The following is a 15,325-nucleotide window of genomic DNA, read 5'->3' as shown; positions in this document are numbered from 1 at the left end:
TCTGTTAATAAATTCAACAGATCTGCTCCCTGTGTGTCTTCAGAGACATACTTACTCTAGTCACGATAAAAGGGGTTTTTACTCCTCTAGCCTGGTAGAGCCAATGCAGCTACTGGACATCGAGCTGGATTCTATTCTTCCTTGTGCAGCACCAACAGAGGAGGTGCTAAAGAAGCAGGGAAACCTTAGAGTCAGTCAGAGATGGGGTGAAGGAGCAGAGGGTGGAACTCACATGGTGGAGGCAAGGACAGAAAAGAGAAGAGTGTCTGCCCAGAGAGTGTCAACTTTAATTTTGAAAAAAATTGGTGAGATCCTTGGATAAGAAGAACAGGAGGACGCGTGGCACCTTAGGGACTAACAAATTTATTTGAGCATGAGCTTTCGTGAGCTACAGCCCACTTCTCCTTTTCTTTTTGCGGATACAGACTAACATGGCTGCTACTCTGAAACTTGGATAAGAAGGAGGCTGCGGAGGAGGAGGAGGGGCTAGGGACAGCTGGAGGTAGAGCAAGACTTGACCGGGCTTAGAAGCACAAGGCTTCCCCTGGAGAGAGTTCTGCCTTCCCAACTGGAACATGAACAGGGGCAGCTAGTCCCACAAGAGTGAAATGCAGCATTAAGGACGGGAAGGACGTACAGAAAGGCAGGGTGGTCTAGTGGTTAGGACACTAACCTGGCACTTGGGAGATCCAAATGCAAGTCCTTGCACTGCCACAGACTTCTTACAGAACGCTGGTCTCTCTGTGGCTTAGTACCCCATCTCTAAGACAGGGATTCTAGCTCAGTCCTAACTCACAGCAGTGTTGTCAGGGTAAATACCTGAAAGACTTGGGGGTGTTCAGATGCTGTGGTGAGTGGGGGCCACATAAGTACCCAAGATAGTTAGACTGCTCTCCGTGCTGGGTGAGACATACAAGTCAGTGCCCTGGAGAGTTTACAGTCTAAAGGCATGAACAGCTACACTGGAGAACACACAGGGATGTATGGTCAGTGCGTGATGTATGGTTCTTACTATTATTTTCTTTGAATTGTAGTAGCACCCATAGGCACCAGTCCAAGATTGGGACCTTGTTGTGCTAGATGCTGTACACACACATGCTACAAAAAAAGTCCCTGACCCAGTCTAATGCCCTGGATTTACAGCTGACTGCATGTAGGAGTAGCATCCACCTCCATGCAGCCAACTGCAGGATCAGAGCCGATGTGTATGATGAGAGACAACAGCTAGATCCCACAAACAGACAGGAGAGCACAAGTACCAGTGAGACGGCCATGGTTACTGTAACACATGATAGTCACGGCAGCTCAGCTCCTCCCTATTGCAGATGGAATGATTCACAGCACTGGTAGGGTGTATAAGAAGAGAGGGAAGAGAGAATACACCCTACAATCCTTGGGAGGCTCTGCCTGCCCCAGGGGGTTGTATGGGAAAAGGCACAGAGTGGGGTATGGCGGATTGGGAAGAGGGAAGCTGGGGCACAGTGTAGGGATGGGGGGATGCACCTTGCAGGGGTGGAGGTTCTGGGGGGATTGTTAGTTGTTCTAGGGTTTTGCAAAACTCACTTGAATTCAGACATTCAAACTCCAGTTTTATTACCAAGGTGATTCCACCGAAAAACGTAACTCTCGAACAACAGAGCAGGCACCAGAGGGAGAGAAAAAAGGAAGACAGTGAAGAGAAGAACCAGAGAGAGATGTTTGCAGAAGCTTTTATGTTTATTAACAGGGACCCAATTTCGAACCTGCTTGCACATTGTGGGGCTGAAAGTTTGATTCTAACATTACTGGGTCCATATGAGACTGAGGATAATCTGTGGGGGAAAAGGATCAGACAGGAGGATGAGGTGGAATATAGAGCAGAGAGTGAACAAATGGGGGGCGGGGGAGAAATGCTGAGAGATTATTTGTGGGGTGGGGGGAAGGATCAAAGAAAAGTCTAATGGACAAATACATCTAGTTTTTATACAGTACCATATAAAAGACACTCGTGCCAGTCTAGCATTTGGGGGCTGGTTCACCTGTCCATAACATATAGCACAGGTGTTACAACAGGGACAAACTTGGCTCTAAATCATTAAGTATGCCTACAGTTATATGACTCAGGAAAGTTAGATTGAGCGCCACGTGTCTTTATGCAATAGGAAAGCATTGCTTCTTCGGGCCTGATTCTGCTCTCTTTTATTCTGGTGCAAATCAAGAGTAACTCCATTGAAATCAATAGGATGTACTCCAGTGTAACCGGGTATAAGTGAAAGAAGAATCAGACAATGTGTGTCTAAAGCCCTGTTGGATTTGAGAACCTTCTCTAAGAGATTAGATAGCTTTGCTTTCTATCCTTAGCAACACAGTCCTGATTAACCCTCAGAGCTGTGGTCAGTCATTTTGAGGACATTTTGATTGACAGCCTATACCTGCTATTGCTTTTCACTGCTTTGACCAGTGGTTCAGGTGTCAGGTTTTTTAAATCTCTTGGATGTTTTGTAAAGGAAAAGACATCTCGATCAAGAACCATGTGGCAGTTTCGTGTAAGTACAGACACATGCATTGACGGTGCTTTGTGTTATTTTTCTACAACATTTTGTAACTGGGCTAGGATGCCATTATGTGTAGCCAGACAGCCAGCCCCCCCCCTCAGACCAGCATTGCGGAAGCCAAAACAGGGCACTTAACATAAATTCCAGCACAGCCTTTGAAGCTGTGAAAAGCACAGGTGTGCTGCTACAATGTGCCTCTGGGAACATATACAACGATTAGGCTCACAGCAGGCAGAGGCGCTGTGACAGACATGGCTCTTAGCCCCTACTAAATAGCATGATGCACACACACCAACATCCTAGGTGGGAAAATATTTACCCTAATAAAAGGAATGTCCGGTAGTCGAAACTTATTATTTCTCTCCCTTGCAAGTGTGAACTACTCTTGCGAGAGCTGGCGTCGCCCAGACAGACCAGCCCCAATTTGGCATAAGAAAGGAGAAAGAGAATAAAGGAGTACAGAGGTATAAGTAGGGGACCTACAGCACCATGATTTTTGAGTGCTTTTCACTATCTATCTGCTGGTCAGATAAGTGACAGCCTCCCAAGGCTTCTGCAGCTAAGAGGGTCCCTAAGCCTTGTCCCTTATTCGTCTTTCCGCGGAATTGAGTGACCGATCCTGGCTTGGCACCGCTGGAATCGAGAGATGCAAGGAGGGTAAGAAGCACCCACACCTGATCTCCTATCTTTAGTGTACACATATTTTGAAATAGAGCTCTATACTTTGTTTTCTTTCTTTGGGATTGTAGCTTCAGTTTTGTAACTTGTCTGTGTGTGTAACATCTCTACATTTAAATAAGTAGGCACTAGCAATTTTGTAACCACATGATTAGAATCTAGTTTAATAAATTTTGGTAACCATTTGTGCATAAGCCTGACTTGTTTCTCTGGTTTACTGTAAAGCAGCCAACACAATTAAAGAACCTCAGCCGTTTTGGCTATAAAGCCTGGCCATTAGGTGAGAGTACTAAGAGCCTAGCGTTGAGTTGTGCCGCCTCCACGGGGGAAACTCTTGGGGCACCTGTCAGTCAATCCTGACTGCCCGCTGCGAAGGAGCTCTGAGCTCTAGCAGTTAAAGTCACGGGTGTGGAGAGGCTCTTAGTACTGCCATTGGGGCACCTGTCAGTCAGTGTTGACTGCCCGCTGCGAAGCAGCTCTGAGCTCTAGCAGTTAAAGTCACGGGTGGTTAGGACCTTGGGGCATCCGTCAGCCTAGCCCGGGCTGCCCGCCGCGAAGGGACAGTGCGTCCTAGCGGTTAAAGTCACGGATGGTATAAACGGGCATAGCTGGCACCTCACCAAACATCCTGGCCATCGGCTAACATTATGTTGTCTAGCTCACACGTTTGATACAACCCAAGTCTAACCCTGGACCTTGAAACAAATGTTTCCACCATTCTCCCTTTGGGACCTAGTTAAAATTTAAACCAAACTGAGACTTTCCTGGGTTTGGTGGAAGGATTTTTCATAGTGTGGGCCATTTCTCTATAGACAGACTTTCTCATGTACCACCTGCAGGTGTGTGGACCCCCTGTGGTCCCATTCGCCACTGTATGGACCATTTCTTGTTCCATTTGCAATCACCTAACATCCCTGTACAATTGCTTACATGGAAAAGTAATATAAGGAAAATATTTCATGTAACTTTAGCTCTTATTTAATATGATTTAGCAGCTAGAAACAAGGCAAGCCAGCCATATCTAACCAAACAAATTTCCATGAATCACCTACAAATTCTTTGTGGTCTCCTGGTGGCCCATAGATCTCAGTCTGGGAAGCTCTGGGTTACAAGATTATCTGCAAAGTATGCCAGCCAGTATCTGAAAGCTATGAGAAGGGATTTATGAGCAGAAGGAGAGGGACATACTTTTGAATGCCACTGAAACACATAGGAATGGGACAGCTTTATGAAGGGATAGAGTGGTGGATAGATCTTCACTGAACAAGAAAACAAATGAACCGAAAAGAAAAGAAAAATCACCTGTCCTTCTCTAGCAAGGAGAGTCGATACATAAGTGAAAAAGCTGAAACTCTTGCAATCCAAGTCAATGTGAAAGAGCATCAAAGAGCGGATTAAAAAATGTATCAAAATAATAATCTTTCAAATGGTGCCAAAGTTCATTTTTCACTCATTTTAGGTCAAACCATCATTTACAGAAACGGTAGATCTAATGTACTATCAGTGTGCAGATATTTAATTACAGCAGTAAAAAGAAAAAAATACTTGGGATCCAAAAAGATGTAAAATGGAGCAAATCACATTATTTATTGAGGCCCAAATGTTACACCCCTTGAAGGCGATGACAAAATCCCCACTGGCTTTACTGGTAGCAGAATTGGGTGACCACTAAATTTTGAGTTGAATAATTATTTTCTTGAAATTAGAAGTAGCTGTGAAATACTACAGATAATTGTATAATCATGTGTACGAACTGAAGTAGACATGTACTTAGAGAGATGGTTATTACCTTCCTAGGGAATTTATGGCAAGTAAAAGCAGTTCTTTTTTTTTTAAGAGTAATTCAGACAGAGTTCCCGTCTACTGAGAATGTAATGTGGAAGATCAAACGGGTGCTAGTCCTGGACACCATGCCTTACCTGGAAGCAATCAGAGTCTCTTTCTTTGCTGATCACTTTCACATTGTGATCTCTGGTAATTTACAGTGCCTCCACCCATGCAATCATACTTAAAGCCTTCATAGACTCTGCGTGAGGTTTTAGTGCTTTGTTGCGCATGTATGAACAGTAATATGGAGATTATTAGGCTGGCAAAGTATCATTTTTGGAGTCTTGATTCCTGTTTAATTGAAGGGGCTTTTGTAGTTTAAGCTCTTACTCAAATGACAATGTGGGATTTCCTGTCTGTCTGTTTGTCTAGGCATTCATCTCACATTCATCACCACAGTATTTGAACAGGTATAAATGACATTGAGATAAATCTTTTCAGTTCACAAGTCAAAAAGGATAGTTTTTCTAATGGCCGACGTAATTCCATGTGGGACTTGAATATTTTCAGTAAACAGAAAGTAGCTGACAATTTAATGTAAGAAGCACAAGAAAGAATAAGAACCCAGCTTGCTGTCCTCTAGGTCTATGCCTCCACAAATTGACAGCAGTAAAAATGGAGGCCTAGATTCTCAAGGTTGGGTACCTAAAGTTAGGCTCCTTATTCCATATCTAGGCATCTAAATAGGGAGCTGAGCACCCAGAAGCTCCTATACAAGTTGGACATACTTTTCTGATGACAACTATATTTTAAGAGCCACATTCTAATTTCACCACTGTACAGAGTTGCCAGCTATCACGCTTCTATTGCAAGTCTCACTATATTTGGCATTTTTAAAGCCCCAGCTCATGGAGTCATGGGATCACATGAGAATCTCAGCTTCCTTTAAAAAATGTAAATTTTTAGCTTGCTCAGTTTTGGAGAAAAGCTTGAAAACATGAATGGGAAAGGGTCAAAAACCAAAAGGCAAATAAAATGTAAGCCAGTCTCATGATTCTGGGGGTGGGGGGGGGGGCTCACGCATAATTTTTGAATGGTTGGGTTTGGCACCCCTGACTCCACTCCCAGTGTCTTCAGTGCAGTTGCTCTAGTGTAACTGTGACCAGAATTTGTTCGCCAGTTATTAAAGGCTTGTAGTTACATTTGCAGCTACCTAATCTCATGTTTATTTGAGCCAGTTAGTTTGCAATGGTATGATACCAGGGTCCAAATTCTGCTCTCTTTTACACCCATATGTTAAGTATGGTTGCCCATGTGCAACAGAGAGCAAAATGTGGGCCTATGACTTGTCAGCTGTCGGTTCTGTGTGACACAGTCCAAACTGTGCTGTGTTTGTGCTTCTGTTGCAGGTACCTTTAAGTGTGGGGAATGACTCAGGCACCTGCGGATTACCTGACCACCTCCAGCCCCTACAACTATGACCAGCCCCTTCCTGCCGTGGGTCGGACAAATTCCATCACGCAGGTTCCTCCAACCAAGAAAATAACCTTCTTCAAGAGCGGAGACCCTCAGTTTGGGGGAGTCAAGATGGCCATTAACCCGCGCAGCTTCAAGAGCTTCAATGCCCTCATGGATGACCTCTCCCACAGGGTACCTCTGCCGTTCGGGGTGAGGACCATCACCACTCCAAGGGGGATACACTGCATCAGCGCCCTGGACCAGCTGGAGGACGGAGGGTGCTACCTCTGCTCTGACAAGAAATATGTCAAGCCCTTTAGCATCGGCACAGGCCGGAGGGTAGGCCCTCAGTGGAATGGCCGCCCAGCGAGTGCCCTGAAGAGAGGAGGGCAGGAGGGCAGGCGTGAAGACCATTCCAGGCCTTTCTCCCAGCAAGGCCCCAAAATACTCAAGAAAATCACTCTGGTTAAGAACGGGGACACTGGTGTCCGGCGCTCGATTATCCTGAATCACAGGAACGCCCGGAGCTTCAAAACTCTCCTGGATGAGATTTCCGAGCTCTTGCAGTTCACGGTGAAGAAGCTCTACACTGTTGATGGGAAGAAGGTGAGTCTGTGGGATACGTGGTGCTTGCTATTTATTCCTAATGAGTATTAACTCCTCGCTCCCCTTTATGCCCTACAAGGCAAATCCTCTGGCCCGAGAGAAGACTCAGAACGCAGCAAAGCCAGTTCTGCTGCCTGGGAGATGGTCAGGACCCCCTCTGGGCGGTGGAGCTCGGTCAGCCTCCACGTAGAAGGGGTTTTGTGGGGATGAGGTTGAGGTGGGCCTGGAGGGAAGTGGCCTATGCGTACTTCCCATGAAGCACTTGGCGTGGGGGAAGGATTCCGGACAGTCAGACCCGGAGCAGCTCACCTGCGTAAACTCCATTGTTTTGGGCGTTGCACTGGGGAGAGGATTTGGTCCAGGGACAGCAGTACTAGTCCAATCTCTGACTACAGAAACAAGGGGTTCTTCAGCGGGCGCCCTGGGCCAAATTAATCCTCCACTGAAATCGGGGGCCTGCCTTCAGCTGTTAGAGAGCTTCAAGTTCCCTTTCCCAGGAATGAGCCATGCAAGGGTTCCTATTTGAGTCAATAGTTCTGCACATCCAGACAGGCTGGTGCAAAAGAGAAACGCTGGTAAGAGACTGGCTCTGGCTGGCCTTTAGAGTTTCCTGCCATGGAAGATTATTGACTTGGACCACTTCTGACATGGTGTAAAATTATAGGCAGCAAGGGCTCAGTTGTACCAGATAGGCACAGTCCTGGAGAAGGGGTGGTGTGGAGCTGCAGCACTCCTGTGGGAACACCAGGAGGCATTGTGATTCAGGGAGGTCTAGTCATTCCCCAAGCTCCCCAAAGTGCAATGGGAGCAGTTTCCCAACACCACCTACTATGAGAGCGCAGCATGCTTCCCGTTGTGCATAGGGACAGCTCTGCTGGCCAGTGCAGCATCAAGGCAGGGCCATGGCGTGGGGGTGTGCAGGGACTATGACTGTGCCTAGTTACTGTATTAGGGGCACAGGAGGGGAAGCTTCTTATGTCTTCCCATCCTTGTGCGCCCACACAGTACCCTGGCCTTAAGCTTGTGCCATGGGCGTGACTGGGACTTCAGCAGGACAAGATGGGCTTTAGATAACACGGTGGTGGGAGTAACAGAAAACTTTAAGGTAGAGAGAGGAGGAGAGAGAGAAATCTGTGCTGGGGATGTGATGAACGGCCTGTCGTGTGTGATCTCCAGAACTCTTTACATGTACAACTCCTTCCTTTTTTCCTCCCCAGAATGATTCCTCAGCTGCCCTGAGGATCCTCTTATTTTCTCTCTTCTCCCCGATTTTGGCTTGAACTCCCCTTCCCCTTTGCAAGCCCCCACATGTCAGTCACCCCCCCCCCCCGCCCAGGACTAAATCGAACTTCCCCTTGAGTTCGTGGGTGCAGATCCCTAATATCAGCTGGACACGCTGCATCTGTGGCACATGAAGAAATTATCCCCTCAGAAGGCAAACTTCCTTCTGCTACAGACCTCCCAGCCCTGCTGATCTAGGGAGTAAGAGAACAGTGGGCTGAAAACCTAGCCTAGGTCTCGCACCGTCTAGAGGACTGACACTCAGCCACCAGGCAAATCCAAGTAACGTTTCAGACTCCCATCAGTGTCTGCATAAACAGCTGGGTCGCAATATCTTTAAGAACCTGACAGTCCCACAGAAACGAGATCATTCAGTCGCTATGGATGGAGTCATCTTCCATTGGGCAGCTCATGAACCAGTGTGGGATCCCAGACACACAGAGCACAAGCTGTGGGCAGGACTATGCAGACTGTGCACAGTGCGATCAGAAACCATGCAAAACTCAACCCCTTTCATGTTTCATTACAAACTCTGAGCTGCCGCACCAATGGAAGATTCTCCAAGGTTCATGGATCAGCCTGGGCCAGTCTGTGTTTTAGGGTCACAGCTCGCTCAGCTGACTTGTGCTTGGAGGATTTTTGTGCTGAACCTCACAATGGAGCTGAATGGAGCAGGGTGGGAACTGAAAGTGAAGATATTTGCACAGCTCCCTGCAGCAACGGTGGCTGAATTTCAGGTGGTTCCAGCTGCAGCGCTCGCTTACAAAGAGACTGATTTTGCATCGAAACCCATGGCAAACATCCGATAGATTTCAATGGTACCGGCTCAGGCTCACAGTGGGATAAGCTAAAGACAGAGTAAGCGTACCCCCTCTCTACAGGTCTTTCCCACTCACTTGATAATTTGATATATGCAGTTACAACAGAATTTGACCCAGAAGTTTTCACTGAATCATCTCTGTCTCTGATTCAGTTTTGTTTGCTTTATTGGCATGACAAAGACCAGAAAGGTTGGAAAGTTAACAGCGCACACAGAAATCTGGACTGTGTTCCCTCTTCAGCTGGCTGCAGGTTACTCTCATGGGTTGCAATGAGAGTAGTGCATGCCTGTCTGAAAGCAGAATCTGGCTCCTTTCTAGGACAGGTTTCCAAGTGGCAAAGAGGTTTTATATTGTCATTTCCAATGTGATGACACCATCTGGTGAGGCTGTTTCTGACATTGCTTTCCTTTCTCCCACAGATAGCCTTTTTCTTCCTTGCTATTTCATCACCAGTCCTGCACATGCTGATGGCAAAGTGCAACAGTCGACACCATGAGCAAGCCAGCAGTGGCTTTCCTATGCTCACTGGGGTTCTCTTTCTGAGGCAGCCAAGAGGCAAAGTGCCCCAATGCAATCTCAGAGCTTGAACAGTCATAGAGATGGGGGCAGAGGTAGGAGTGGCAGTGTTATCCGTCTGGAAACAGAGCTAAATTACTAAAGTTACAGCCAGCTTCTGATCCCAGTTACACCAGTGTGATTCATTGCAGTTACTTGGGATTGACACTGGTGGAACTGGGATCAGAAGCTGGTCCTATGTATTAATTATTATTATTATAGTGATTGCTGGAAATGACTACTATTATTAAAGTTGCACACGTTTGCATTAACACCTCCTGTTTGAATTTATTCATAACTAGTCTGAAGAATTCACCTTTTGGACTGAAATTCTGCTTGGTTGGATTTTGCCCAGCAATGACTTTTCTTTTCTTTTCTTTTCTTTTCTTTTCTTTTCTTTTCTTTTCTTTTCTCAAAAAACTCTTGCTCTAGACTGGTTTGTTTTAATAACCCTTGTTTTCTCTTCACTTGCATTGACTCGGCTTTGCCCTGAGTTTTCACCCCAAAGAGGGAGAAGTGCCAGAGATTCCATGAAGTCCACTAAGGACGTAGACATTGCTATGTTTTTTACATGGAAGGCACTCAGACGCCGTGGCGAGGAACAGCAGTATAAGATTCTAAGACAGGTAGAATTGGCTCTAGGGCCTGATCCGTTTGTGATAACAACTGTGTCTATTGAAACCACGGTGGCTGCTAATTTTTACAGCTGCACTTGCTTTTATTGTTCTCTTGTCTTCCATTCCTACTCCCCCCACCCCTTTGTCTGTGTACTCACCTGTTGCATATCGTCAAATATCCTTCTTCCTAAGCTATCTGGCCCAGGGACTGTCTTTGTGTTGTTTGTACAGTGTCTAGTACAATGAGGCCCTGATCTCTTTTGGAAGTCCTTAGGTCCTACCGTACTACAAATAATTGAGCATAATGATGCAAAGCTCATTGCAGTCGATGGAAATTTTAGCTGGGAGGTCCTGATTCTGATCTCACTCATACCAGTGTTACTCAGGAGCAACCCCAATGGAATCAGTACACCTGATTTTAAACCAAGGTAACGAGAATGATTCCAGTAGAGTTACTCCTGATTTTACACCAGTGTGAGAGCAAAGGTGATCATAAGACCCTGTACCCTTCTGGCCATTGGAGTCAGGAGCAGACCTGTAATCTGTGCAGCAATCAGATTGGACAGTGGGTGGGGAAAAAAACACAGGTGGAAGCTTAGCCCCACTGAAGCCTGGATTTCACCTCCTGACACGAACAGTGATTTGGTTTTATTTTGTCAGTTTCTAAATCACAAGTCAGTTCCATGAACTGATTTAACCAGAGATGGCTTTTGAGGTTGATTTCTTTGTTTTTAGCTTTAAAACAGCAGCCAGGTTCTCCGTGGGTATATAGCTCTTTCCACAGCAACAGCACTACACCGTTTGGCACCAGCCGGTGATCTGGACCAACACCTTTTCCCTGCATCCAGTGGGAGAGCTACTCACTGGATAAATGGATTGCCAAAGAAACTTCTATTTGTGCCTGTGTGTGCAATGAATTGACACCAGGCATGGTTGGTTGGTTTGTTTGTTTGTTTAAAGTGCCACAGGCGTTTACAGGTTTGCCACCCTTAAACATATCATGCCGACTCTAGGTCTGGGGATGCCTGAGGTTAGGACATTGGGATGCTTTGTTATAATCTGGATCTCTCCTAGCTCTCATTGGGGACTTCAGGTCTGGATTTAAAAAGAGCTCTGTATGCTGCTGCAGAACGGAGTCAGGGAAACTAGAGGTGGGAAAAGAACTAATAGGTCATCGTCTCCCTCCCTGTCCAGTGGATCTAAATGACTGAAGCTAAGAGGCTTTCATCTCTGTGGGAGGCTATTCTACATTATAAGAGATCTCACCGGCCCACATCTTTTCTCTCTCTCTCCTGCTTTGAATCTACACACAGAAGACTCTCTACATGCTTAGATCTCCATTGCATATACATGCAGGATACGGATAGTGCGCTGACAGGCACTGTTCCGGCAGCTAGAGCCCACTGAAATACAGAAGACCCCGCCCCGCCACACCCCCTTCTTCTCAGCCACACCCCATGCACGGCAGACCTGGAGGGAGGGTGGCATTGGAGCAAGCCGCCACAGCTGAACAGCAAGGGAGGATTACTCTAACGAGGAGCAATCCTCCAGGGTCCAGCTCAGCTGGCTTTAGGGCTGTTTTGTGCCACAGCAGGAGTGCAAAGCCGCGGCCGCATGGCTGCGGCTCTGACCTCAAAGCTCCTGATTCTAAAGCTTGTGTTGTAATCCCAGGGCCGGGATTTCCCAAAATCTCTTCCTTAGAATCGAATACCCTTGTATAATTGTATTCTATGAGCTCGTTACCTGCTCTGGTGAAGAATTCAAGTAGCTTATGGGCACTGGTACCAAGCTCCCCTATTACTTATCAGCTTCTCAAGCAAGAGTAATAACTGATACCAAGAACCAGTAACCTTGGAACAATTTACCCAGGGACATGGAAAAGTCTCCTGCATTTGGAGTCTGTAAATCAAGACTGGGTGTCTTTCTACAAGAAACACTCAAGTTCAACCACAACTTATTGCGCTGGATGCAGGAATCCCTGGGTGATGTCCCATATGGCCTGTGCTATGCTAGAGATTCGGCTAGATGATAGCCCCTTTTGGCCTTAAAATCCATTGGAATTGGAACTGAATACAGATTTTAAAACTCATGAGGCCAAATTCAGAATATTTCTATTTAACTTTCAGCTTTGCTTTTGGCGAATGTTCTCCTGCAAGGGTTATGTCAAGTTCTTCTCTCATCCCTCTCTGTTCCTCCCGTCTCTTCTGCAAGGAAAGCCAGAGAAAAAGAGAAATAATTGGTCCATCACTTGCACTGCTAGTTGAATCTTTAAGACAAGCTTTTAGCATACTTGCTGGGTAAATTTCACTGTCTTCCCATTCAAAAAGGCTCTAAGAGTCACAATCCGTTCTTAGCTGCTAGATTGAGATAAACCCACAAAGCAGATGTCCTGGTTTTGTTGCCTCTCGCTGTTCAGCTAGAACATCTTTTTATGGGTCCTCTGTGCCTCAGTTTATCTATTTGTAAAATGGGCATAATATTTCCTACATGTCTTGCAGAGATGCTGTGAGGATTAATTCTCTAATGTTTGTAAAACTAGCAGACCTCATTGGATGAACGGCTCAACAGAAGAAAATCTTAGATACCAAAGTGAAAGGCACCTTATAAAGTCCTACGGACCAGATTTTGTTATGGTTACTTACATTGAGTAGTGCCTTACTAAATGAGTAATCCTACTCATTTCACTGGGGCTATCATACAACCACATACAACTCAGCATGTGGCCCTTACATCAGGAGTGTAAAAATTACCTAGATTATACACTCTTTGGGCCAGAGGCTGTTATTTTGTTGTCTGTTCTTACAGTGCCTGGTACAATGGGGCACTGGTCCATGACTGGAGCTCCTAGAGGCTACCCAAATACAATTATTAATAAATAATAATGAAAATATCAGAGCTATGGCAAAGGTGTAGGATTTCAGTCCTTGTGCCAGTATTCTCTTTGGTTTCATTCGGAATGGGTTTGCAGTCTCCCCACCCCACTTTGTTTCACACTGACCAGGTATGAATGATTCCCAATTGGGCCAGATCCTCAGCTGGTGTAAACTGGCACTGTGCTATTGAAATGCAGTGAGCTCTGCCATTTTACACCCATTGTGCATCTGGGTCATAATCTCAACACAAATCATCACACTGACGCGGAATTTTATCTGATTTCATGACAAATTTCTGATGAATCCAAACGGTCACACAAAAGGTTTGTAAACACCAGCGAAACTTTCCATGAACCTGATCTATACAGAAACCCAAATCCAGGTGTGTTTCATGCCATCTGGGGATTCCCTGTGAGCATTTTGCCCAGGGTCTCTTCAAGCTGTAGTTTAAGTGACACAAACTGGACTTCTAGGCCCAGATCCACAAACTTCCATTGATTGTAGTGGCTGTTAGGAGCCTAAATACCTTTGTGGATCTGGCCCTTCCCGCTTTCTGATTTAACATGCAGTTTCTTAGCTGCTCTTAATTGTCATAAATTGAAATCAATGCAGCTATGACAATTTATACCAGCTGAGAATCTGCCCAACGGTGAGCAGGGCTCATTCTCAGGCCAGCGAATTCTCACAACTCAATAGTTCGCAAGCAATGCTATTGGACCAAGGGAAACCACTAGGTTTTGCTGTGTGAACATTCATGTGCCAAAACAATATTTTTCCTGAATATTTATTAATTTAATCCATATCTTAAAAATAACTTTAGACTGGCAAACATGGTGCTTTTCATTTATTTTTTTTATGATGCAAAGAATGGCAAAATTCTACCCCCTGATGGAAAAGCTGTGAATTTACAGGAAGAAGAAATTCTACATTTCTGCAGGGATACTGTACTGGATTTGTCTGAGGGTGTTTTGGCAGACAAGGCTGCTTTTTTTATGGAGACATAAGAGCTTTCCAAGTGTTGAAAACTGCCTTTCATTTTTATGAAAAAAAATTGGAAATGAAAAGAGAGAACGTTTGGCTTTTTCATCAAGTCACATATTCACTCATTAGTGAAATATATATACACACCCACTGATCTGATACCATGGGATTTTGCTGCAGTTTAGTTAGAGGTAGGGTCTGATTCTCCTCTGACTTACATCTTTTTACACCAGTATAACTCAGCTGACTTCAGCTCCTGTACTTCTGCCAACTCTTAGGATTTTATTGCAAATCTTGCAGTGGTTGGGGTCAAATCCTGTCCTCACCGAAGTGAAAGGCAAAACTTCCATTTACTTCAGTGGAGACAGGATGTCACCCTTGGGGTTTTTCTTAGAGTCCCAGTTCTTAGAATCAGATGATTGTGTGAGAATCTCAGCTTCCTTTATTTTAACGGCGTTTGTAGGCATCGTGGTTGCAGAGAAACGCCTGAAAACATGAACCAAGTGCCACCTAAAGGCTCAGAAACCAGAAGGCAAATAAAAAGAACTAAAAATGTATTTGAAAAATTCATGTGATTTTTTTTTAAGCTAATCTCATGATATTTTTTTATGGGTGGGAGGAGCTGATTCATGATTTTTGAATGCTCAGTGTTGGAAATACTCCTGATTTACCCCAATGTGAGAGACGCTGAGCCGACTTGGGCCCTGAATTCTCACTGCAGAATCTTTACTCTTGGCAGTTAACAGCTGGTTGGAAAGTGGAGAACATTTTTCACAAAAGAAGTCTCCTTTTGCTGTCAAAATCTCCACATTTTTAAATAAAACTTCCGACCATTTCTCTTGTGGATTCATGATTCCAGGGGCAGCTGGTAGGACTGGCAGGCAAAAAGAAAGATCTTTTTACTTTTAAATGTAGCAGACTTGATCTGGAGCCACTAAGGGCCCAATCCAACTTCCATTGTTTTCAGTGGAAAATGAATGGTCCCCTTGAGAGACAAGGAACATGGAGCCCTATGATGCCATTCCAATATTCTCCTCAGAGTAGAACCACACTTTCACCCTTTGCTTCCCTCCTCCTCCCTCACTTTATCCTGTTCACCTGTTTCTCAAGAACTGACCTGTTTTTCCTGTATTCCTCTCGCCAGCTCTTTCCTT

The 15,325-nt window shown here is 45.3% G+C and overlaps 1 protein-coding gene across 1 annotated transcript in view; it reads left to right on the top strand.

The window, feature by feature from the left end:
• Positions 1-15,325, top strand: part of RP1L1 (RP1 like 1) — a 55,371-nt gene that overhangs the window by 21,769 nt on the left and 18,277 nt on the right. Inside the window, exon 2 of the mRNA XM_074946765.1 lies at positions 6,389-7,043. Within this exon, the coding sequence (XP_074802866.1) occupies positions 6,408-7,043 (636 nt within the window). The 5' untranslated portion in view covers positions 6,389-6,407. The remainder of the gene's footprint in view (positions 1-6,388; positions 7,044-15,325) is intronic.

Source organism: Natator depressus, chromosome 3 (genome assembly GCF_965152275.1).
Source record: "Natator depressus isolate rNatDep1 chromosome 3, rNatDep2.hap1, whole genome shotgun sequence".
In the NCBI taxonomy this organism is placed as follows: domain Eukaryota; kingdom Metazoa; phylum Chordata; order Testudines; family Cheloniidae; genus Natator; species Natator depressus.
Note: the sequence above shows the minus strand (reverse complement) of the source record. Positions and strands in the feature narration are given on the sequence as shown.